We start from the raw sequence: 26081 nt of genomic DNA, 5'->3' as shown, positions 1-26081 counted from the left end.
ATTGTGCTGAGTAGAACAAGAGAAGTTTTCATCCAGCCACCAGCCCTGGGCAGACACTCGAGCAAGGGGCTCTGGGGCTCACTCTGCACACAGAGGCTCGGGAGAGGGGCCCTGAGCCCAGGAGAAGCTCAGTGGACTGGGCCGCACGCCCACGGCCGCATGCAGTGAGGCTGGGAAGCAGAGACGGACGGTTTGCAGAATACCCCACTGCAGTCTCATTTCCCCCTGCAAACACAGGAGCGAACAAGCAGTCCCAGAGGATAAATGGGACCCCCTCCCCTCCCCAGGACACATGCACTGAAAGAAGTCTCGTGCACCCTCGAGCAATTCTTCACTGACTCACTCCACAGCGCTCACCACCACTTACCGGACGTGGGGCACCGCACTAGGCAGTAGGGATCCAGCAGTAAGACACAGCACCCACCCTCACAGTGCTTGCAGTCTGGGGGGGGGGGATGGGGGGGAGAGGGAAGAGGCCAGGAGAGAAGTAACTAGGAGACTATGCATTGATGAACCGACCGAAGAACTGGGATTCCCGCGGCCACAGAGTCCGTTCGAGATCTCAGGTCTGAGCGCCCGATGTGTGGACTTTCTTGCTCTTGCCGGGATCTCCTGAGCTGCTTATCTGTGCTGAGCAAAGGGGCTCAGTGCAGAAGGCACCCCAAATACCATCACAAGGAACTCGGACTCTGCACTTGAGGGCAGAGGGGAGCCATCGCATATTTTTAAGGGGGATAGGAGGGCGATCAAGGAATGTTTACTCTGGTGGCCGTGGTGCAAGCAGGCCTAGAAGCAAGGTGACAGGGGAGAAGGCTACAGTAGGTTTCTTCCACTGGGACAAAGAATCTTCAGCCTCCAAATTTTTCTTTCCCAGGGCTTCCCAGCTCCACCTGATAAGCTAAGAATGAGACTGGGGAGTATCATTTGTTTTCACAAGACCGGGAGAGCACGAGGGAGTTGAAAGCTTTCTTCCTGGTATTGTTCACAGGGATCAAATTTGATATCTTTTTACAGAGCCAGAGCTCGCCACACATAACGCTCGAGACAGCACAGACAAACCCAGGATGGAGCAAGAAAAATCCCGTCAGAGGGCCGCACTCACGCAGAGATATGGGAAGGGAAGGGGGAAACGGGGCATTCACAACCTCCATCCCATCCTTCACTGGGCGCTTACCTCCCGACACCCCACCATCGCGCCAAACCAAATGGTTGTGCAGGCGTATCCTGTGGTTTCCCATCTCTGTGGTTCTTCTCTTACTGTTTTCTCTGCCTGTAATGTAATCTCTCCGTTGCAGGTTCATCCAGCACTCTCTCTGCGATCAGCGAGAGACTCTTGCTTTGTCTTGATGAACTGCAAGAACGCCGTGTATCTCTCCTCTGGCACTTTTCACATAATAATTTGCAACGCGTTTATTTTGTACATATTCATCTCCTCTACTAGGTTGCAGATTCCTTGAGAACGGAGCCCAGTCCTGCTTAGTGTTGGTTTCCCTACAGGAACTTGCACAGAATGCAACAAATATTCCTCAGTGAACTGATGAAAAGTGGTGATGAAAGACCCCATTAAATGAAAAGGACAGAAAAAATACGTATAGTTACTCCTTGCCCCAAACCCACAAGCAGGGTTTCTCATTCACTTACCCAGACAGCAACCAAGCTGCAGTCAACTGAGTCAACAGTGCCACCCAGTGGGCATTATGAGTAATTATATAAACCAGAACCCCTGCACCTTCACAGAGACTTCTTAATCCTTAGCCCAACTGTGCCCAGACCGCGTTCTCCCATTTATACATTTTTCCTGGTCCACAGCTCAGTTAATCCCGCTCCATAAACTATTCCACAGATACATGTAAATTCTCCTTAGTCTTTTTAACTTCTCTGTTCCAATTCTCTGATGAACCTCCAAAGTTCTTGCAAGTTTCTGAAATTTCTTTTAAAATTCTACCAAAACCTCCATCGGCCTTTGCAATTGTTATATTTTGTATTTTTTATTCTTTCAAATGAAATATTACACTTTTAAAAGTATTAACGGGCTAGCCTGGGAACCGAACTGCAATTTACAGCCTTGTTTCCAAGTGTTTCGGAGTTCAAACAGTGAACTTTGGGAATTTAATCCACTTGTAAATTGTTGGTTGTCTGCTTTAGGATTTAAAATGGTTTAAATATATTTTATTTATTTTTGACAGACAGAGACAGAGCACAAGTGGGGGAGGGGCAGAGAGAGAAGGAGACGCAGAATCAGAAGCAGGCTCCAAGCTGTCAGCACAGAGCTGGACGTGGGGCTCGAACTCACAAACTGTGAGATCATGACCTGAGCCGAAGTCGGACGCTCAACCGACTGAGCCACCCAGGCACCCCTGCTTTAGGATTTAAACTGACCTTTTCAAATTGGAAAAGTAGGCAGGAACAAAGAGGAACTTGGAAAATAATACTGCCTCACATTTTTATAGCTATTTATGGTTTAAAAAGTGGGTTTGTACCATCATTTCGTTTGCTCTCTCAACAGCTCTATGAGGTCAATAAAAGGTCTCCCAAAGCACAGATGAGCAAACAAGTCTTGTTCACTTGGTAGAGCAAGACCTCACACACAAGTTTTCAGACTCAAATCCTATCCGTTTTTTTTTCCAGCACACCACATTTCCTCCGAGTGCTCACGTATACACGCTACAAACAAAAGCCATACAGTTTTTTGAAGACAGCGTTAATTTCAACTTGCCATAAAAGCAATGGAGGAAATAATTCCCAGTCCAGGAAAGTGCAGGATACTCTTTCCCAGCCTGTTCTTGTCTCTCTGCCTTTGTACAGGGTGTTCCCAATGCCAGGATGTTCTAAGTTAAAGGAGTTGCCTAGTCAAAACTGAAAACAGAGACTTGGCCCCTCTTCGGAAGGAGGGGTGTCTAGGAGGAAAACTGGGCTTGGACTTCACTTTATAAAAGGTCTTTACTGTAGACATTTGATATCGTCTGTAAATGAGTTATACCTCTTTCCACAGAGATACACTAAACAGGATGAAAGAAGTTGACATTCTTCATACAACTTTAAACTTAAATCCCATTCCGGGACCACACTGCCCAGAGCAGTATTTTCCCTACGTGCTGTAATTATTTTGGAAGGGGCGCACTGACCTTGCACTAAGTTTTGTGTGCTAAAAGCATTCGTTTCCACAACGTGTATCCCTCCGTGTTGGCATTTCTTCATCTGTTAAGACACAAAGAATCTCAAAAATTGGAAGTATCCCAAGCCTGCCCACCTTTGAATCCTCTCGTTTCCCCTTTGCTTCGACGCTCTTCTCTTTGGAGATCTTTATTATTATTATTTCACTCTTCTGTCACACCGTTATTGACAGGGCACCAGCGCAGCGCCTTGTCCACTATCTAGAAGGTGCTCAGGAAAGACCTGTCGACTGGAGGAGATAAACCCCCAAGCCAGGAAATGAGTGGCAGCTGCTGGGAGAGGTTTCGATTGCACCGGAGAGGCGGGGGGATGGCGGAAGGGGAGGGGGTGGGAGTGGGGGGACACGTTGTGACAGTCTAAAGATGGCATGGGCTGGGAGGTGCGAGAGCAAGCCCCCATTTCCCCAGCGGAGCGCGAGCAGAGCGGAACACCGCGTGGTCGCGGCTGGGGTGGGACGCGCGGGCACCGGGGCGTGTGAACCCGGCAGCGGGTGCCCCCCCCCCCCGGGCGCGGCGGGAGGGGCGCGGGGGCGTCGCAAGGCAGGGCGTGGCGCGGGCGTGTGCGGGACCCGGGACACCGGCCGGCCGCCCAGGGGGCGAGGCGTGCTCCGGGTCTATTCCGGGAGCGGCGTGGAGGGGCGGGCGCGCGCGGGCGGGGGCGCCGGGCGGGCATCCTGTCTGGGGGAGGGGACGCGCGGAGGGCGCTCCCGCGGGGCCGGGCTGGAGAGCGCAGCGCTGGCCGCCGCCAGCCCGGCCGGAGCCGCTGCGCCCTGCTTCGCGCGCCCGGGGACGGCCGGCGCCATGGACCGAGCCCGGGGTAAGAGGAGCCGCGGCGCCCGCAGTTGCGGCCGCGCGGGGCGGGGAGAGAGAACGGCGATCCGGGAGCCCGCGAGGAAGACGGAGAGGGCGCGGGGTGGGAGCTGACGAGGGGTCGCAGCGGGCGCGCGGCCGGGGGTGGGAGGCCCGAGGCAGGGTGTACAGGTGCCTCCTGCCGCCGGGGCATCCCGGGTGTAGATTAGTCCCTCGCGTCGCGGGGCTGAGTCGCCTCCCGTGTGTTTCATACACTCAGAGTCTTAACTTCATGAAAGAATGCCACCCCCCCCCCCCCGGGATTCCTGAGGACAGCGAGCTCCTCCCCCCCCCCCCCCAGGCCCCTCCGGAAGAGTGAAATAGGGTTGGCAGGTTACACTCCCAAACACGGGGCGCGTGAAGTCCCCACCGTGTGCCCCGCGAGACGCCCGGGTGACCTAAGTTTGCAGCTGCCTAGGGCGTTGAGCGAAGGAGGGGCCGGCGTGCGTGTGAGTGTGCGCGTGGGTGTCTCTGACAAGCTGTGTGACCTTAGCCCAATCCCTCTACCTCTCTGGACTAGTGACAAAGTTGGATTGATGATGTCTGCGAGGCCCCTTCTTGCTCCCACCCTCCCACGCTTTTGCAGGAGTTTGGTAGAAGTTTCAGAGGTTGGTGAGGGCTTGTGTAAGTTGACATAAATAAGAAAAGAGCAGCACTTGAGGGGGACCCTACTTAAGAAAAGGCCAAAAGGCGCCTGTCTGGAAAGAAGTGGCCTGCTTGGGCATGTGGGCAGGGCCCAGGGCTGGGAATCAGAACACCAGGGTCCTAAATGCTGCCTCTGCCAGCGGGCGAGGTCACAGGTGTGAATGCGCTCGGTAAACTGGCCGGGGCTGTGCCAATTTGAGAAGCGTTGTTATTCTCGTTGCTATTATTATTAATGGAAAATTCCTCTGGCTCCCTGATAATCTCACACCTTTCCTCCATCTGCCGGTTTGCTGTGCTGAAGCCCCCAAGGGGGTCGGGGAGAACAGTGATGAGGGGTGTGGAAGCAGTTAGGGCGCCCGAATCAGGGATGAGCGCATGGGCAGGTTTTGTGATAAGCTGCCTGCTCTCCCAGAGAGGGAAAGCCAGGCTCAAGGAATTTCCAGCGCTCCAGGGGACGTGGCTTCCAGTTCAAGATGCTCCGGACAAGCTCTCCACCCACCTGGTCCCAGCATACACCTTCTCTTTTCGGGCTTGGAAGGGCAGGCAGGGCAGGCAGGAAATGGATGGGGCTTCTGTTTGGCTCTTTGGAGACTGAGGTTGTGATTTGTAAAGCAGTTCTCACCTGTTAACTGACTCCTGGACAAGTGTGCAAAGAGCACCCACACTCACCAGGAAGGAAAAACAGAGAGAAGCACCTCTAATGTCCCTCAGTCCTCAATTCCCACCCCCGCATCATAGATCTAAAGCAAAGAGCACCCCCGCCCAGGAAAAGTCGTCAAATATCACCCCGCCTGGTCCCCAGTACAAAAATCCAGATCTAGCCTACCCCGGGTTGTAGGAAATGTCCTGTGTCCTCATCAGACAGACCAAGGTGACGGTAATTCGCCTAGCTTAAAATGCTTAATAACTGACGCCTCCTTTAAGAAGGCTGTCTCCAGAGCCCTCTTCCTAGGGAGCCGGACTTCCTTGGACTCTGGTGGTGCTCAGAATGTTCTAGAGCTCTCTCCCATGCTGCTGGCATTCCCAGCCCACTTTTCTTCTCCTTCACAGCTCTTGTCTCAATGTGCTCTTAACTCTAAAAGTTAGTGTCTGGACTATATGCTTAGTGTCTACCTTCGCTGCCCAAAGGTAAGCTTCTGGAAGGCTGGGAGTGGATCTGTGTGGTCACTCTGCTGACAGTGCCTGGCACACAGGAGGAGCTCGCTGAGAGTGGTTCAGTACGTTAACTAGTGATACAAAACGCACCTGGTAGAGTACCCCATGTTGATTAACTGTAAGGTCGATTTTTAAAAAAATTTTTTTAACATTTTATTTATTTTTGAGACAGAGAGAGACAGAGCATGAACGGGGGAGGGGCAGAGAGAGAGGGAGACACAGAATCGGAAGCAGGCTCCAGGCTCTGAGCCATCAGCCCAGAGCCCGACGCGGGGCTCAAACTCACGGACCGCGAGATCGTGACCTGAGCCGAAGTCGGACGCTTAACCGACTGAGCCACCCAGGTGCCCCTAAGGTCGATTTTTTAAAAAGAATACACAACAGAACAGTTCCTTGTGACTTGCAAAGGCCTTCTCCAACTGTGAGTAAGGTGGTCATGTGGCCGGGGCACGAAAGACCACTAGATCCCAAGTTGTTTACCCTGCTGAGTTATTACGAACATTGTATGAATTAAAGCAAACTGTGTATGAACTAGAATGTGAAACCTGTGTGCATTTCCAAATGAAAACATGAGACTTCAAAAATCATTTCTGCAGAATTTTCTTGTTGTGCCCCTGTCCCCAGGTGGGTGTGTGCCCTCACTTCTGTTATCAGGGAAGGTTTAAGAAGCATAGGTCTCATTTCAACCCCACACCTGCCATGTGGGGAGTTGGATGTCATGCCCAAGATACTGGGGAGGAAACTACCCTTCAGTATTGATAACAACAGTAACTGAACTCATCGTCGGAAAGCGGGCTGGGCAGGTGTATTAGTTTGCTAGGGTCTCCATGACAAAATATCATAGACCAGATGGCTTAAACACCAAATGTATTTTCTCACTGTTCAGGAGGTTGGAAGTCCAACATCAAGGTGCCGCTCAGGCTGGTTCCTGTGCGGCCTTTCTCACAGGTTTGTGGGTGTCCACCTTCTTGCTGTGTCCTCACGTGGCCTCTTCTCTGTGCACATGTGGAGAGAGAGAGCTCTCTGGTGTCTCTTCCTGTTCTTATAAGGACATCGGCCCTATGAGATTAGGGCCCAACGCTTATGACCTCATTTAACCATAACTACCTCCCTAAAGGCCCTGTCTCCAAATACAGTCACACTGGAGGGTTAGGGCTTCAGCCCATGAATTTCAGGGGGGTACAGTCCAGTCCAGAGGAGCAAGATTGGGTCACTGACGTTAACTTGCAGTCACTTGCTGCGTGGGGGACGGAGCTGGGTTTGAACCAAAGTCCTGATCTTTTTATTTTTAATTTTTTAAATATTTTATTTATTTTTGAGAGAGAGAGAGTGAGCGCATGAGCAGGGAAGGGGCAGAGAGAGGAAGACACAGAATCCCAAGCAGGCTCCAGGCTCTGAGCCGTCAGCACACAGCCCAATGCAGGGCTCGAACTTGTGAACTACGAGATCATGACCTGAGCCAAAGTCAGACGCTTAACTCACTGAGCCACCAGGTGCCCCACTGAACCAAAGTCTTAATCTTAGACTTACTCCTGACTACCTCTGCTGTGGCAGGTGACCTGCCCAAGCCCTAGAGCAAGGCTTGGACGCCATATCTTCCTGCCCCTTCACACCTCAGCTGTGCTGTTCATATCTTCACCAGCAATTACTGCACCAAAGCTCAGCACCGAAGTCAACCAACTCAGGAATGAAAACAAACCTGGGAATTAGGATTTCTCTTCAGACAGGCTGTGTGTCTTCCCATGAGTAAAGCAAGATTTATACGATGCCAGAACAGACCGAAAAACCACTCAGACTATAATGAAATCCCTTTCGGTAGGATTTCCCAATTCATGAATATCGTACGAAGAGAATAACAGACTAATGGCCGTAAATACCACCTTCTACAAGACAAATTAACTTATCTTCATATGAGGATTAAAAAATACAGAGACTGATAATACCTATTTCTAGGAGTCGTTGTAAATATTAATTGCATGGAAGGTTCTTCAAACAATGCCTCGCATGTGGGACCCACTCAACCAATACTATTGTGATTACTGTCTTTTCTCACCAGACTCCACATAATAAAATCGCTTTATAAAGCTTCACTTGGCCCTCCCCCTAGCTGGTCTGACTCTGATGACAGCTTTTGAGTCCCTGCTCTGTTTTAAGGACTGAGCTAGACAGCTTCGTGTACAACTCCCAGACAGGGTCCGTGTCATAATCTTCTCTGTATTCTGGAGCTCCTTTGTGGAGCGTGTCTCTTGCAAATCCGTCTCTGACCTTCGCTAACCGGACCACTGTCCAACTGACCTCTCTGAGTGGCTGAGAAAATACTGATACGTATGCCAACCTGTCCATTTTCTCTTATTTATCCTATTTACTCATGCCCACTGACTGGTTGTGTCTTCACAGTTTTCTCAAGCCATCCTCCCCTTAAAGCCTTGGGTCTACATTTTTCCTGATTTTGTAATATGTCTTCTTAATGTCCAAGGTTCTCTCTGATCTGCCCACCTCGTGTGAAGCAACCGATTTCCCCAAGATTACTTTCCTTTCTACTTCACCACTCGAGCTTCTTCAACTAGTTGAATTCAACCCAAGATGGGAGTTTCGTTTGCAGCCTGTATTCCTTGGGAGACCATCTCATCTGCCGGCCAACTCAAGAAATAATCTGAAACTCTGCTTTTCGTTAAATGAGATTGTTGTTGTTCAGGAGACGATAGAGGCACCCATTCTAACTATTGCACCTCTGTTGGACCAGCTTTGAGAGCCATGTGAGGGAAGCCCCATCTTCCCTATCCACAGCTTCCAGGGGCCAAGCAACCTGTAGCTCCTCCTATTGGCTCGTCACACAACCTCCATCACCAAGGCCATGAATTCCCATGCGGACATACCTCTTCCCCAACATCCAAGTTCATTCTTGACTCCTTCTATCCATTACTGCCCTTCTGAAAGAAATACTCAAGCATATTCGTATTTTCCATCCAAATATGTTTGTGGACATCGCCCTGGTCAGCCTAGAGACTCAGTAAACTGGAATGGTTCAGAGAATGGATAAATGTGGGTTTGAGTTTTGACTGGAACTTTCTGGCTATATGATCCTGTATGAATTGGATCAATTAATTTCTCTGAACTTCAGTTTTATTTCATTCGCAGCGTCATGGGGAAAGGTAATACGGGAAAGCTAGCTCTTAGGAAATCGTCAGTAGTGCTAGCTGTTATATTTATCATATACAACTACTTGGATTTCAGCCACTCTCTGCAACAGCCGTATGTGGCCATATGGGGCCATGAGATTTGAACTTACTCTCTTCCCCATTGAGGCTTCTTCTGCTGTCCCTGGTCACTGCTTCCACTTTCTTATCCCGCTCAGCCTCCATGGCTTTTGGCGTCTCCATTTTTGCCGAGGTTTTCTTCTGCCTCTCCCTCAAATATCAGTTTCAAACCCCACTTCTCACATGGGTGAGAACCCTGCCAAGTAAGTTCCTCCCTCCCCAAGCCCTGCCAGAAGCTATCATTACTCCATTCTGATCTTTGGTTGGGAAAAAACAATCCTGTGTTTGGATACCATCAGGTTCTCATACCTTTCTTACCCTTCTAAAAGAAACACGCAACTGGATAAAAAAGTAAAGCCCCTGCACACATTCCCTCTCTCTCTCTCTCTCTCTCTCTCCCTAAGCATTTTCCTCCTTCCTTTTCTGGCCAGACTTCTCAAGTACACAGTCCGTACGTCAGCCTCCTGCTCCTTCCCCCACACTCCTTCCTGCATTCTCCCTTCCAGTCACACCTTCTGCAGAAAGCCTGTTCTTCGGGGTCACAAATGGTTCCATTTTGTCTCATCCGTCACCTCTCCCAAGCCCCATCTCCTGGATTTCTCTGTACCGCTATAGACCCTCCACTCCTCTAACTGTATTCTGCTACTTGGCGGAGATGGGGAAAGCGTGGATTTGGGGATCAAATAAGTCTAGGTTAAATAACCAGTGCTCCAGCCCTCCCAGAAGTCTTTCCCTCCTCCCCTCCTGCCCCCCAGTCCCACTGTTATCAGAGCTTCTCCCACCCCAAGGCAAGTTGCCGGGCTAAGTCTGGTCCCCGCAGTCTGTAAAGCAGGAAGAAGGGCATCCAGAGTTGGGAAACTGGACTGTGGTAATATCTGCCCAGCGCCCAGTGCGTGGCCCGTGGTAGGTGCCTACTGATTGTCATTTTCCACCTTCCCCTCTGGATCGCTTGCTTTTTTCTTGTTTCGTGTCTCTTGCCCCTCTCTCCCCACCACCTCAGCCCTCTCTCTACACTCCTTCTGTAGGGAACCAAGCCGCTTTGAGGGGGACTCTCAGTGTCTATCTTCAGCCATGAGATGGGCTCCATTCCTGCCTTACCTCCTGCCTGTGGCGCATTTCCATTCGGAGGTCAACTCAAACTCCGAGTGACCCAATTCTGAACTCCTCTTATTTGAATCAGATCACCCTTCCTGTTTCTCTTTTTCTGCTAACAACACAGCCATGTGAGGAGCTATTGAAGGAAATGGGGCTGTTTGTGAACGAGACTAAATTTGAAAGGGGGACATGGGATCAGTCCTGTAGAACAGATAATAGACTCTCCAGAAGGCTGTACAAGAGAATTACACAGAGGCTGATTTAGGCTTGATCTAGGAGAAGCATCCAAATGAAAAGAACTATTCAGTACTAGAATTGGAGATACCCAGGGACATAATGAAGCAGAGGTTGAATGGCCACAGATCAGGGAACCACAGAATGGCTCCTATGGGGACCACCGTAGCATATAGGTTAAGAACAACTGTCACTAAGGGCGCCTGGGTGACTCAGTTGGTTAAGTGTCCGACTTTGGCTCAGTTAGAATGGGTGACTCTATCGTCTCCTGAACATGATCTCACCATTCGTGGGTTCAAGTCCCACATCGGGCTCTGTGCTGACGGCTCAGAGCCTGGAGCCTGCTTCCGATTCTGCGTCTCCCTCTCTCTCTGCCTCTCCCCTGTTCACACTCTGTCTCTGTTTCTCAAAAATAAATGAATGTTAAGAGGCACCTGGGTGGCCCAGTCGGTTAAGCACCTGACTTCAGCTCAGGACATGATCTCATGGTTTATGAGCTTGAGCCCCGCATCGGGCTCTGTGGTGACAGCTCAGAGCCTGGAGCCTGCTTCCGATTCTGTTGTCTCCTTCTCTCTCTGCCCCTCCCCCACTTGTGCTCTGTCTCTCTCTATCACAAATAAATAAAATGTAAAAAAAAAATTTTTAACTATAGATTTGAACCTCCACCTGGCTCATCGTGTGCATCCTTTGCAGTATGCTCAAATATTACTTCCTCAAGGCAGCCTATCCCAATCCCCCCAAGCCACATCTCCCTTCTGTAGGTGCCCCTGGCACCCTGCACTTCTTTCGCATTCGTTGCTATTCTCACAATTATAATCGGTTGGGGGATTGAATCAGCCGTTAATGTGAGCCCTGTGAGGAGAAGGCCCTCCTTGCCTTTGTTCCCAGCTCTTTCCCTAGCACCTAGTATAACGCTTGGCATGTAGCAGATGCTCAAAAAAACGTCTGTGGAGATGATGAACAAGTGAAAGAAAAAAAAACACAAAATCCACAGAGTGGAAGTTGGACATGGCCGCCAGGATTCTCCATTTCAGTGACTGTCATTTTCGGGATACAGAAACATAGACTTCATCGTTATCCATTGTTTCCTTTGCTTTCATCCTTCACCCAGTAAGACCTTAAATCCTGTTGACTATTATTGAAAAATGTCTCTTGGATGGCTTCTCTCCTCTATCCTATGGGAGCTTCCTCTTTCTGCTCTCACCTTCTCCAGACTGCCCTAAGGACCACTCTCTATTTGCCTGTTTGACGCCAGTTGGACTCACAGTCCTCTCCTCTGGAGCCTCCTGAACATATGCCCCCCAGAGGTCTGATGGGTGGGTCTGGAGTGAGGTTTGGGTGTGTGTGCTTTTTGCAAAGCTCCCAGGTGAGTCTGATGTGCTCACGGTTATCAGCAGTGCACTCCTTTTATCATGACCCTTGACCTTGCTCAGACACCTGCCAGGATTCCCCGTTGCTGTCGGGGGCACTGCCTTTCATGCTTTTCAGCCAAGTGGCACGGCGGGGTCTGGATCTTTGGCCCAAAGTAGTCTTCTGAAATGTCTCATTTTATCTTTAAAAAGCCAAGCAATTTTTCTATCGCAGTCCACAATATATCTGAACACACTACCCCCTCCCCCCCCCCCAAAATCTTGGCACAGCGAACCTCTAAAGATGCCGATGCTTATCTCGGGGCTTCTCCTTCCCTACCGCACCCTGAACCATCCATCTCTTCTGTGGCTTCTCGCAACTCTGGCAAAAGCCCTGTGAAGTAGACAGCTGAGACATCTCCCCACCGGACAGATGCAAAAACTGAGCTTCGGAGAGATGTCCCTGCTATTATCCCTCCCTGAAAGAGACCAGCTCAGCCTCACCCACCTGTGAAAACATCCCTGCCACATTCCGCCTTCTACCTCCTCTCTGACTTGGGGTTACCCCCACCCTCCTCAGTCTTGGCTTTTAGAAGATTATACTACAATAACTCAAATGCCTCTCCTATGTATATATGAGTCCTATGGTCCGAGACCGTCTTGTCTTCTCGTTTCCAGTGTCTCACACACAGCAGATGTTCTATAATAACAGCCAACTGAGCGCTCACCAGGAGTCAGGCAGTCTCCATTTGTTTCTTTCTTTTTTTAAAAAAATTTTTAAAAAAATGTTTATTTTTGAGAGAGAGAGAGTATGAGCAGGGGAGGGGCAGAGAGATTGAGAGGGAGACACAGAATCTGAAGCAGGCTCCAGGCTCTGAGCTGTCAGCACAGAGCCTGATGCAGGGCTCAAACCCTCGAACTGAGAGATCCTGACCTGAGCCGTGGTGGGATGTTTAACTGACTGAGCCACCCAGGCCGCCCGACAGTCTACGTTTGTATGTGAGATCCTTTAATCCTCACACGATCATGACATCCGTGCATTTTAGCCTTCCTGTGCATAAAATATGCCCTTTGTTTTATTGGGGGGGAGGGGGGAATTCCATCCCAAACCGCTGCCTCCAGCTATGAGTGAAGAGCATACAGTGTGTGGCTTTCCTCTTCTAAAATCCCAGCCGGGGCAGGTATATGAATTATAAAACTGTGAATATGCTTTTGTATTAAATGTTTATGCCAAGATCTAGCTCTGCAGTAGGCCAGTAAGTACATTCCCCGTGAAGGAATGTGGCTCGTGCCAGTGTATGAATGCGTTGATAATTTTTGATGTATTTGTGATGCTTACCTTTTTCGAGCCCCCACCCCCACAAGGGAATTCAGTGGGAATATTTATCGTGACTTTGCCCTCTGTTGCGTTTTAAAGTTGTTTCCTGTAATTTACTTGCAGTAGATAACTGAATTTTGTGGTGTATCTATTCCCTTAGTATCCCTGTTTTACAGCTGAAGAAACTGAGGCTAAGAAAGGTCCAATATATTTACACAGCCCCGCCCACCTCCAAACCTGTTTTTTTTTTTTTTTTTCACCAAATGCTGGAGGGTCATCTCCAAGTCAGTTATAGGAAGCACTGGCTAGATAAACCACGAAGACTTACTAGGTAAAGATTTCAAGGTGGAGACAGAGAGGGTGGAGGGAAGCAGGGGAGGGAAAGGGGACACCGTCCGCCAATGAGTGATATGGCCAGGCAGCTGGCATGAGATTTGATTTCGGAGCCTTTACTCTCCTCCCACTGTGGTCCTCAGAGTTCTGGTGTTTAGAATTCGAGAAGCTCTCAGCCCCCCCGGAAAGAACCAAGAGGGCCCAGGCAGGCCTTGTCGTCCATCTAAAATTCCATTTGGGGAATCCCAGCCTCGCCCCAAGTGAGAGTGGAGGTTCAGAGCTGGCCAGGCTTGATTCTTGTCCCTGGTGCAGCTGTCAGGCCGCCAGGCTGCAGCAGGGGCAGAAGGCGGCACCACATTGCAGTCATTCCAGCTGCGGGGAATTTATCGACAGCGTGCCCTGCAGGAGGCAGGCTCAGGGGCTTTTTATAGCCCTCCAAGAACCTGGGGAAAACTGATCTCTTGAGAGAGAGAAGTGGGGCACGTGTCTTTTCCGGGCACCGCGCCCTCAAACGTGTAGCCCCAGATGCCCACAGTTCAAATTAGGCAAAGAGTCACGGCTAAGTGAGCAGCGTGGATCAGTAGGAGCGCGCCCACTGTCCAGGAGACAGAGATCCCAAGCAAACCCGCCTCCCAGAATCCCCTGCATGGGCTTCCGTCTCTCCACCTGTCAGGTCGAAGTATTATAATGCGGGGATCTGCCCACCTCCCCTGTGGACCGAACCCAGCCTGCCGCCTCCTTTTGTACATAAAGTTTTATTGGAACACAGACACAGCCATTCCTTATGTATTGTCTATGGCAGCTTTCTCACCACAGGACCAGAGTTGAGTAGTTGTAACAGAGACCATATGTGGCCTGCAAAGTCTAAAATATGAACTCTTGGGTCCTTTACAGAAAAAGTTTGCCAACCCTTGGATTAGACTATAGAGTTTGGGAGTATCTCCCTGGAGCACGGTGGTAAGAAGGATTCTAAGGGTGTCCAGACTAAGAAATGAAGCTCTATCCTTTAGACCATACAAGAGTATGTATTTAAGACCAGTGTTGGAAGGGCCCAGAATGCCATTTACTCATGTGTTTCAAACTACTTGTCGTCCCAGAATCCTTTTGCAAACAAGATCTTAAGCAATGTGGCTGATCAGGTTGAGGTAGGAATGAGAACAGAGTTCATTCCATCCCCCGCCCCCGCCAACCCCAAGGAAGCTATGCAGTTCCCGTAACTCCGTGAGGAAAGCACTTGAAAATTACCTATCTAATCCTATGTGTCTTGTTTCACAGCTAGGGAAACCGAGGTTCAAGGGGCAGCATCTTGCCTAAGGGCATACGACGGACCCCCAGGTTGGCTTTCCATGGAGCTACTCACGTGGTTGTGAGGTAGTCACAGAGCACAGACATAATCGCTGCTGGGGAGAAAACATGGCAATTGGCTTTGGGGGCCGCCATTAGTGTGGGGATGGCCACGACATGCCCTCTCTGACCAGCAGCCCGCAAGGCTAAACAGGGCCATAACGTGGCCAGGATACATTGCTAATACCCACCGTGCTTCACTGTGGTTAAGCAAGGCTTGGGAGTTTTTTTCTGAGAACACAAGAGCCAAAAAACCACGGTGAAATTTGAATGGGATTATATTTTTAAAAAACAACATTTATTGGTATGGAAACACATTTTTAAAAAATCAGAACCTATCCTACAGTCGATATATCAATTAGTTACTTTTCTGTTTGTTTCCCGCCCCCCCCCCCAAAGCTGTTATTCAACAGATAAAATGTCTTTAAATCAGTGCCCTCTTAGAATGGAGAAATTATGATAATTTATGCTGCAGCTTTCTTTTGAAGATGGAATCAGATTTATTCATTTGTAGAATAAATATTTATTCTTCCTGCCCATTCTTGTTGAAGGGTTTGCTGAGAGCAGACGCAGCTGATATGAAACCAAGGGGAAGTTTTTTTTTTAGCTCCACTTGGATCCAGAAGAGAAATGATCTAGGAGTGTGCCGAGAAGCCAGAGAGACCGATCAGGTTACAGAGGGGGAGCTCAGGGTCCTTGCACCCCAGAGTCTCCTAGCAAAGCAGAGAAAATAAGACTTGGTCACCAGTGCCCGTGACGTGAGGTCCTATCTGCTCCTTGTCCATCAGAGAATATAGTAAAGAACCAGAGGCCTCGTGGACCACTTTCTAGCCAGGAACCTCAGAAGCATGGAGGGAGGCAATGCCAGAATGGAAAGAAGAAAGGCGCAGAAGTGTGCTCAGGGTGCAATGGGGTGGGCTTGCCTACAGCCTAGAGAAGCAGGTGGACGTTAAACGGAGCCTCGGTCCTCAGAGTAGGGCTTTTTCCTCCAGGTCCCCAGCGGGGTGTGTCCCAGTCCCCAGTCCCCGAGAGGCTGGTTGCTCAGATTTGTAACTAATAATAGAGGCAGCATAATATGGGAGCTGGGTGAGCCCTGGCTGTGGTGTCAGGTTGCCTGGGCTTTGAATCCTGGCTCTACTCGTCCGTTTAATCCCCCGAGTCTCAGTTTCTTCAACCAAAAATGGAGATAACAATCACCTGTCTCCCCGTGGGGATAATTGGATTCGTGCAAGGAAAGCACTCAGCATATAGGAAGCATTCAATTTAAAAAAAAAAAAAAAAAACAAATACTTAAAATACAGGTTTGTAAATGATCGCCTTAATGAATTCGAATGGAATCCAAGTTCCCTCTGTACCGCTTTCCCTCTGGCTCCTGGCTTCTGGCCTGCCCATCCTGGGAAGGGACAGAATGACAGAGGAATTAGGGGTAAGCCACAGGGAGGCATGAAAGCGCGTGAAGGTCTATCATCATCCGTGTCACAAAGGAAACTGGCGTCAGGGCCCCGGGGAGCTATTGACTGGTTGTGAGCAGAAGGGGGATGATGTAAGTGTTGTGGCTGGGGGAAATGAGTAGAGCCAGCAGTGAATTCGTGAGACAGTCAGAAGGGAGATACTGGAAAGAGGTGACCAGTTAGGACTGGTTTGGGGCTATGCCTAACACCCATCCCCAAGACCTTCTACCGTCATTTTCTTGGAGCCTCGCCCCAGCCCTGGAGGCAGGAATCACCCCAAGGGTCTTCCAGAGCCTGCCCCAGGGTGGCTGGGCTCCCTGTGGACTGGAGTCCTGGGCGCCTGCTCGGTATCCAATCCAGGGCTGGCACTGGGAGGCTTCTGCAGGCAGGGGAAGGGAGGGAGGAGGAGAGGCTGGGCCACAGTCCAGGTGGGCATTGTAGGCCCGACCTTAGCCCCCCATCTAGAATGGGTGGGCTAAGTCCCGGGTGATGTTCGCATCCCATGATTGCTAACAACACCGGTAGTAATAACCAACCTTTACAGAAGGACTCGGGTGCTGGTATAGTTTCATCCCTCCACATACTACCTCTCTTTGTGCTTACCACCACCTCTGAGGGGAGCACTCTCATCATCTCTGTGTCACAGAGGAGAAGCCTAAGGTGACACCACCTGCCTGGGGTCGCTAGGCTAGGGAAGGCAAATCCCAGGTTTGCCCTCAGGTATCTCTCACCCCATTTGCCCAATGCCTCGACTCCCCAACTCCCCACCTCCCCACTGTACTGGTCCTTTCCCTGCCTTCCTGCCACAGGGCTGTCCCGGGGGGCTCATCCCCTCTTGGAAGGGACATCGGTCTCTCTTCTTAGTTGAGATTTCCAAAAGTTCTACACAGTGAACCTGATAGTGTCATCTTGGAGCCCCCACGCACGGGTCCAAGTCTGCCACGCAGTGCCCCCGATGCCCCAAGGAACAAGTTGGCTCCACTCCCCCACCCCTTGAGTCCTTCTGCTCTTGGAGACAGTTGTCAGAGGCAGGCTTTAAAGCCTTCTCCCTAGTCTTTGGTCCTTCTCTGAATTCTGAGTTGTCACTTAATGTGTACCCAGTGCACCTGCTGTGTACCCGCTGCTGTGCTGGGCACTGGGCAACAGTGACCCCATCTCTCCCCTCACGGTTCACAGTTTAATGCAGAAGGGTCCTGAACACGTCACCTGCTCTGGAGGGTGTAACAGGATGGCCTCACCTGTCCAGGAAAGCAGGACAGACCCCTTGGAAGAAGGGGCAGCTGTACCAACCCTCAAAAGATGAGTGGGCACCGTCTGGAGAGTGGGAGAGATTTTAAAAAACAATAAGTCAACTTGGGATATAGCAGGTGTGGCTGTGAGCCACTGGATGACAATCCACTGGATCCGCACAGCAACCCTGTAAGGGGTGGGTATTATCACGATCGCCATTTTGCAGATGAGGACGCACAGAGAAGTTAAGTAACTTGCCCAAGGTCACACAGTTAGTCTTTGGTAGCAGTTGGAGGAGAACAAGCCAGGCAGAAGAACTGTCGTGAGCAAAGAGCACTGGGGTGGGGCCTCAGATATTGAAAATAGGTAAGAAATAGTAAAAAAAATAACTTAAAAAAAAAAACCATTGAACAGAACAAAGGTAAATACGTATTGCGTTCCAAATAGTGCAGCCTGAGGCAGCTCCTGGTGATTTTCTGGTTCTTTCATAGGCGGAGGTTTCTATGGGCTGTCATGTCAGCCTCATCCTTGGCCTTCTGAGTGGGAATGCTGTTCAGTCACATCTCTTGAATCCTGCAGGTTCTCTGTTGTTTGGAAAGAGGGGAAACAAATGGCATAGATGCGATTGATCACAGTCCGCTGACTGGCAAAACTTCAGGGCTCTCACTTTTCAAAGACACTGTCAGACTTGAGTCTCACAACAGGCCTGAGAGGTAGGGAAGGGCAGTTGTCATCACTTGAGTTTAATGCTAAGGAAACTGAGGTTCAGAGACATGAAGCCAGTTGTCCAAGGTCACACAGCCGGGAAGTGTGGAGCTGGGGCTTGAGCCCTGGGCTTTCGGCTCTACATCCTGAGTTTTCTCCTCTATACCAAAACACGGTGGACAGTGAGAAGCCAGAACGATTTCTACCTGGCCCTTGTGACCTCCAGAAAGTTTATTAGCCTCTCTGGGCCTCAGTTCCTTCTCGGTAAAACGGGGATAAGAAGAGCTCCTACCATATAGGGCTGAGGCAAAGATTAGATGAGATAATAGGCACAGAGTGGTGGCCATAGAGAACATTCCCATAACCGAGTATCACACAACACAATGAATGAACGCAACGACAGACAACAATACGGGTCAATCTTGGCAGTATGATAGTAAAGAAAAAGTCACAAAGGATTCCCTATAATGTTATTTATACCCTTTTTTTTAAAAAAAATTTTTTAACATTTATCCATTTTTGAGAGACAGAGAGAGGCAGAGCATGAGCAGGGGAGGGGGAGAGAGAGACACACACACAGAATCCGAAGGAGGCTCCAGGCTCCGAGCTGTTTGTTAGCACAGAGCCCGAAGCGGGGCCCGAACTCACGAACCGCAAGACCATGACCTGAGCCGAAGTCGGATGCTCCACCGACTGAGCCACCCAGGTGCCCCAAATGTTATACCCTTTTAATGAGGTTAAAAACAACCACAGATTTTTTTTTTTTTTTAATGTGTGGATATACCTGGTTGCAATAGCACTATACAGAAGGGAAAGCGAGAATGTGACAATTACAGCATTCAGGATGGCGGTCAGCCTGGGTAGGGGAGGCAGAAGCAGGAGACGGTAGTTAGATATAAAGATACAGTCGGGACCCCGGCGTTTGCCCTGAGTGGTAGATTTGTGGGTGTTTCCTACATGAGCGAAAGTAACCGATGACATAAGTCAATAACCAAATAAAAGTGCGGCACGTGTGAACCAATGACGACAGTGTCTCCTGAAGCAAGGATTAGGACTAACTCCATTTTTATCCACCTGAAGTTCTATTTATAAAAAGAAGTAGAAGTGTTAGCTCATGGGATGTATCTCAATAAATGCTCATGGTCATTCTTGGATATCCCTATTATTATCTGTCTTATCCGCATACCCCGACCCTGGGGTCCTCAGTGTCCGCCGCAGGCTATTGGTGAGCCGGGTGCTCAAACTCCAACTTCTCCGAAACAGAAAGCCCTGCCCGATGCAGGCCTCAGGCCTGGCACCCGTCCTGTGAATGGACACCAGTAGGGACAGGTCATGAGGTGCTCACTGCAGGTTCCAGCAATGGTAGAGCACCCCTGTTAGAAGGCCAGAACATATTACAATGCAGCAATTGGAAGCTTAGGTCTTAGAGTTAGGTCTAGGTTTGAATCCTGGTTCTGCTCGCTGTGTGCCTTTAGGCAAATGACCGGGCTTCTCTGAGCCTCACTTGGCTCGCGGGTAAAACAGAGGGTAAAAAACGTACCTACCTCACAGTGTCGCATGAGGATTAAGTGAGGTGATCTATGCAAAATGCTTAGCACAACATCTGGAATATCAGTTAAGAGCTTAACAATACTACCTGCTTTTATCTTCGGGTATCCCAGGCCACTCCCAGGCCACTCCCGGGACTGTATCTGTCCCCCCCAAGCGTCTGGTGAAGGCGGTGGGGCAGATTGCCGTAGGGGGAAACAGCTGCCATCTTGTGTGGGGGGCGAGCATGTGTGTGTCACAGTTTTCCACTTCCTCCTGGAACCATTTCCTTTGTGAGCTAAATAGGGAGGAATCTGCAGACAAAGGAACAATTCTGGGAGAGCCCAGTCCCACAGCCAAGAGCTATATCCTCGGAAGTCAGTGGCTTGGCCCGCCCCCTCCTGTCTGGAAACGGCTTCCCTGGTGGCCCAGGGCTGAGAAACCAGGTGCCCAGAGCAAGGGCTCTGCTGGTAGATGACGAGACCTGAGCAGAGCTGCTGCTGGAAAGGCCATTTAAGATGCAGGGCTTCTCCGAGCCTGTCACCCAGGCCTGACTGACCCATGGGAAGAGAGTCCCCACAAAGGCTCCCATGACCCGCTTCCCCACTGACCTGCTACCTCCCTGGCCTCTGGCCTCCCTATCCTCCTGAAATAACAGTTGATCAGAGAAGTGTGCTCCCCAACGATCCCTAATAATAATCCCCACGATTTACAAACCCTCTCCCCGCTACCAACACATGGGCAATCCTGAAGCCCTCCTCACTGGAGAGGAAGGGGACACTGAGAGGGGCTAAATGCCTCACCGCAAATTCCACACTGGTAGGCGGGAGGCATAGCCCCAAACCAGTCCTCTCAGACCAAACCCCCCAAATCCTCCCCTCCCTCTTCCCCACCTCCCTCCCTTAGGATTCTGTATTTCTGGCCTCTGGAGTCAAACCTGCACCCTTCTCTTCGGCATGAAGGATATTGGGTTTCCTGCGCCAGCGGTAATGAACACACACAAAAGCCTTCCAAGGTGACCTCCCTCTGCCCTGCCTCGCACAGGGGCTATATTTAACTCCTGGCAAGCGGTCAGCACCGAGGCATTGGCTCTGCAGCTGGCTTTCTCCGCTGCTCCCTTTTCCTTCTTTTCCAGCCCACGTGAACCGCGGTCTTCCCCGAACCCCCGGGGACAACAGGAAGTGTTTGTTTTAGTGACCAACAATGCTGGTCCGACCCGCGCGGACCATCGTGCCCACTGTTTGGCCTTCACTTGGGCTCCGAGAGAAGCGCTTGTGAATTCAGAGGAAGGAAGCGAGACGGCCCCGTGGCCCCCGATGGGGACATCTGCAGCAGCAGCTCGGAAGAGAAGCCGCAGGGCTGCAGGCCTCGCCTGCAGGTGGGGGCTCCTCTGCGGAGCTGACCCGGAGCTGCCGCGAAGGAGCCCTGGGGCGGGCACCCCTGAAGAGCCCCTCGCTGCTGCTCTTCCCGTCCTGCAACCTGCCACCTGCCCGACGGGCCTAGCCCACCTTGTCATAAGAATTAAAGTGTGTAAATAATACACAGAAGTCTCTTAAAGCAGAGGGGTGCATGGAAGAGTGATGTAAATTGCTACTGTTTACTGAGAACTTACTACGTGCCAGACACTGGACTAGACGCATTCTCGCCGTTCCCACTGATGAAGTACGTGGGCTCATAGATCACTGGTGATGAACGCGAGGCACGGGGCCGTTGCGCACGTGTCCCAGAGGCGCACAGCTAGGCATCGCGGGGGACGGGACTTGAACTCAAGTAGTTAGTTTGGGTTCCTTAATACGTGTTAGTCATCATTATTTCCTAATTTCTATGTTGGGGGTTAAAATCCCCCAACTACGAAACGGGCGTCACTAAATCTGTTGGCAGCCATGCTCAGGCGAGGGTTACAAGCTCAACCAAAGAGGGTTTGGAGAGCTTAGCCAAGTAAGAAACTGGACTTCTGCTTCCTTTTGTTCCCCGGGGACTATTGTTACCTAGTTTTTTCTTCTTTTAGGCATCTTTTTACGGTGCTGATCCGCCATGATAGACATGGTTTTTAAATCGTGTTAACTAGCTGCTTGACTACCAACTCTTGTTTGTGAGATTTCATTCATCGCTCAAGTACCTTAAGCATGCGCTGTGTCAGGCACCTGCAGAAGCTGGGGCTGTTCCTGCCCTCGTAGAGTTCAGGCTCAAGTGGGGGTCGCTGATGTTAATTGAAGAAATGCGCAGTTAAATGAACATGTCACTATGGTCCACACCACAGGGAGAGTGATGTTATCCTCATGTAAAGTAGGGGGACAGAGGTAGTGGAGAATGGGAAACTTCCCTGAGGCAGTCATGAGGGAGCTGAGAGCTGAAGAGGGCATTACTGGTTGGCAGGAGAAGGGAGTTCTGACAAGCAGAGGGAACAGCATATGCAGAGGCCCTGGGTTAAGAGGGTGAGGAAAGGAGCAGGAAGGCAGCCTGGAGGGAGGTCTCTCTGGAAGGGCTCACAGGGTTGGAAGGCCACCAGAAAGGTTCCTCTCTGTTCCTTCCCCCCAACCCGAACGCTGAGGTCACACCTGCTAAGTGGACTGCTTTCCTTTCCAGGATGATCTGCCTTCCCGTCCCTACAATGGGTCGTCATACCTCATGAATGCGTTAGCTTGCTAAAGCATGGCATATAGAAAGTCATCTCAAAACATGATCAAAAACTGTGAACGTAGCACCCTGGTTCTTTCTCCAGCTCAGGAGCCTTTATGAGATGGAAATTGGGTTATGTTGCCGTTTAGAAAATAAGAAAGAAAACTTGAAACAAACGGAGCATGTGAGCCCTTTGTAAAAACCCCCGTACTGACAACTTTCCTGTTTTTTCATTTTTAAATCATGTTTGCTGTATGTTCTCTTGACTTTGAAAACAAAGAAGGAGGAGTTATCTTTATCGTAAAGAGGCTTGTCACATAAGGAGGGGGGGAAAGAGAAATTGTATTTCCTCCCACTGCTTTTCATTTACTGAAACGGTAACTTGCAAGCTGTTTCCAAGCATTTTTACAAATTCCAGAGTCTAAAAGGTCCCCAGGAATGAGATCTCACAAGTCAGAGTGCCCACTGGGCTGACCATGTAGGTGCTGAAACAGGGGTTATTAAACCTGTGGTTTGCAGAAGGTTAATTATTCACTTGTGTCTTGTTATGGAAATTAGACTCTACCTTTGAGATCTCTAAATAAATCCAACCTTCCCTGCGTTAGAACCCATACTGGCTGTGGTAAAGAACTTTTGCTTGAAGGCGTCATTCATGCTGCATCTGGTGTGCAGAAAGGAGGCAGTCCTGGGAGCAAGTAACAGTGCTTTTTTGCCTGCTGGCTTATTTTCTGCTCTGTGCCATCTCATTTTGATTTAAATGGGGAGGGTGGGGGAGCAGAGAGAAAATTGATCTTAGTTGGGTATTCACCAGTAACAATAAATACTTAGTGGTCTGATCTTAAATGCATTTTAAAATAGATTCCTAATTTTATTTGGCAAACTGTTTTGCATCCCAGAGAACAATTATCACCCATCTTGGGTTTCTGAGCCTGTCTGTCCCACTTAGTGAAAGATTGAAGTTTTATAAACAATGATTAAACCATTTCTTCCTGTGTTCCTTTCCTCACTGGAATTCACTGTACCTCCCTAAGGCTCCGCTAAGCCAAACAAGATCAATGAAATGTATTCGTGGTTCTAAATAAACTTTAGACATAAGAGATAATGCTGTCCCAGTGCCCCAGTCTGTCCTCAGAAAGCAGACAGGACCTGGTCCAGGAGGGAACATAGAAGGGGGGGCGGGTTAGGAATTGGTGAACGAGAGCCTTCCTGACTGGAGACAGCAGGGATAGGATTCCCCTGCAGCTGGAAGATGTCCCCCCACCTGGTAAGGGAGAGGGGGTTGTCCTTGGGGGTGTGAACTCTCTGAGTAAAGGGGCTGCCTACTGGCCCTACCCCCCTACCCCTACTGCCATAGCCACCCTAAGCTCAGTTTCAAGTCCAGCGCCATCAATGGTCAACGTGATGAGGCTCGCAGGGTCCCCCCCCGGTGTCCTCTTGTCCCCCGATACCCCCTCCCTTGTCCCCCACACCTGAAACCCCCTGGAGGTCACACACGAATGGTGAGGCACCTGTCCAGTGCACTGAGCCCCATACGCATGGCTTCATTTCATCTTTACAATGACCGTGTGAAGCAGCTACCGTGATTATCTCCACGGTCTGCAGATAAAGAACTGGAAGCTTAGACGGGTTAAGAAATCTCCCCAGAGCCACAGCTGGAAAATGGCCAAGCTGGGAGGGACCAGACTGGGCACAGCCTGTGTTCCTCGCCACTCTTTGATGACTCAGCCAAGTAGCAGCAAGCTTCGTGTGAGTCTAACGCTAGGGACTTTTATCTTCCATTGGTTGTGTGACCACGGTTAAGTCAAACAACCTCTTGGACACTCACTTCTCTTTAAATCTTTAAAATGAGAAGACCGCCCTAGCCCATCAAAATGTTCAGCAAATGCTTAGCGGGCAGCCAGTATGATTGAGACACAGCTCCTGTCCTCACGGAGCTCTCGTTACACAACTACGGCAAACCTGTCGCCAAATCCTCTCTGACCGGTGCTCTGGAATCTGCGCGGCCCTGGGGAGTATCAGGAAACGGCAACCATGACAATGCTATGGCTGTGATCAAGTGACCGCTGGCTCCAGGCACAGCACCACAGACAGAGCGCCCCATGAGCGTGACTACCGAGTTCGGCCAGCATAGGCGGTGGCCATCCTACCATTGTCACGACCCAGATGAGAAGGCCAGGGCTCAGAGCTCCCTCGAGTGCCACCCCTGTACAGCTGGGAAGTGGTGGCTCAGGAATCTCAGGAATCGCAGTGGAGCACATGTGACCCCGAGGCCCTAATCGCTGTGCTCCTCTAAGCAGGCTTCCTGGCTCTGGCTCTTTATATTCTGTAGGAGCCCTTATTCCCAGCTGGACATTCAGTTATTTCAAAAGTGGTGTCTATTGAGAACGTTTTAGGAAATGAGGAAGGGCTTCCCACGTTCCCTATGTTCACAGACGTGCCTTGTAGTTATGCGTTTTCCGGCCAAGCCTCTTTCAAAGGCTGCATCTTGGGATCACCTGGACTACTTGTTAAAATGCAACTTGCTGCCGGGGCGCCTGGGTGGCTCAGTTGGATAAGCGTCCGACTTCAGCTCAGGTCATGATCTCACGGTCTGTGGGTTCGAGCCCCCACGTCGGGCTCTGTGCTGACAGCTCAGAGCCTGGAACCTGATTCTGTGTGTGTGTGTGTGTCTCTCTCTCCTCCTCTCCCACTCATACTCTCTCACTCTCTCTCAAAAATAAATAAACACTAAAAAAAAAAAAAAAAAAAAAAATGCAGCTTGTTGGGTCCCAGTAGAGGGCCTACTGAAAGAGCCACGCCAGATCAGGAGGGCCGGGCTGGGAATCTGCCTTTCCAACAACCCCCTTGGGAGTCTTATTGTTGCTAAAATGTGAGGCTGCTGTCCTGGCGGTCTGTTTGAGGCCTAGCAGAACCACTGGCCGTATGCTTTCTCTCCAAATTAAATTCCGTGATGGTTCCAATCCCTGTGGTTTCAGTTTTCTGGCATTAAAGACGAAGCTGCGACAGAAGGCACATCCGAGTTCACTGCACCTGAAAGCCAGCTGTTTTACGAGGGCTCACAAGGGCTGTTTTACGTGGGTTACGGCATTTAGCTTGCGCCAAAACGTGGCGAGAGAATAGTCGTGTCCCGTGTAATTCCAGAGCTCTGTCCACGAAGGGCGTGTAAGGGAGTGTGAGCAGTCTGGATGGGAGTGTAGGGGACGTGGGGACCCCGGAAGGGACAGGCTGGGAAGTCAGGTAGGGCCACAGCATGAGAGGGACGGAGGAGAGGGGGGAAGTTCTGTGCTAAGACGAGATAAGGAGAGAGATGAACGTTCTCGGATACAGGCTATCGACGCGTCTCTGCTCTCGGCACTTTGCACACACCTTCTCTCGGCGGTTCTGTACTGTCTTCGCAGAGCCAAACACTGGCTGAAAGCTCCCCGGTATCCAGGAGGGTGTAAAGGTGTCTCTGGGCTGAGATCCTGGGGTTGAGTCAGGTATATGCTTTGAGGAGCTTGTTTTTCTTCCTGGAGATCTTCACGGTGAGGGCTCTGAAGTTCACCTGCAGGCCCAGTGGAGAGACTCACTGAGCAAGAATTTCAGCCCCACAGTAAGGGTCTCCACCCAGCCAGTGTGGGGAGCCCTGGTCAGGAGGCCTGATGACGTCCTGGCCCAGAGCCGTTTGGCAGGAGGGCTCTGAGGGGCCACTTGCCTCCTTCCTTCCCCAGGCCCGGCCTCCGCTGCCCTGAGCCCATGTTTTCTGGTGGAGGATTCAGGCACAGGTGCACACTTTGAAGTCAGACAGACCTGGGCTC

General features: G+C 50.5%; 1 protein-coding gene across 1 annotated transcript in view; it reads left to right on the top strand.

The window, feature by feature from the left end:
- The first annotated feature begins 3835 nt into the window (after positions 1 to 3835).
- Positions 3836 to 26081, top strand: part of AFAP1L1 (actin filament associated protein 1 like 1) — a 61743-nt gene continuing 39497 nt past the window's right edge. The window contains exon 1 of the mRNA XM_027076866.2: positions 3836 to 3990. Within this exon, the coding sequence (XP_026932667.1) occupies positions 3975 to 3990 (16 nt within the window). The 5' untranslated portion in view covers positions 3836 to 3974. The remainder of the gene's footprint in view (positions 3991 to 26081) is intronic.

Source organism: Acinonyx jubatus, chromosome A1 (genome assembly GCF_027475565.1).
Source record: "Acinonyx jubatus isolate Ajub_Pintada_27869175 chromosome A1, VMU_Ajub_asm_v1.0, whole genome shotgun sequence".
NCBI classification, from domain to species: Eukaryota; Metazoa; Chordata; class Mammalia; order Carnivora; family Felidae; genus Acinonyx; species Acinonyx jubatus.
The sequence above is the reverse complement of the archived record's forward strand: the minus strand, read 5'-3'. Positions and strand labels throughout refer to the sequence as shown.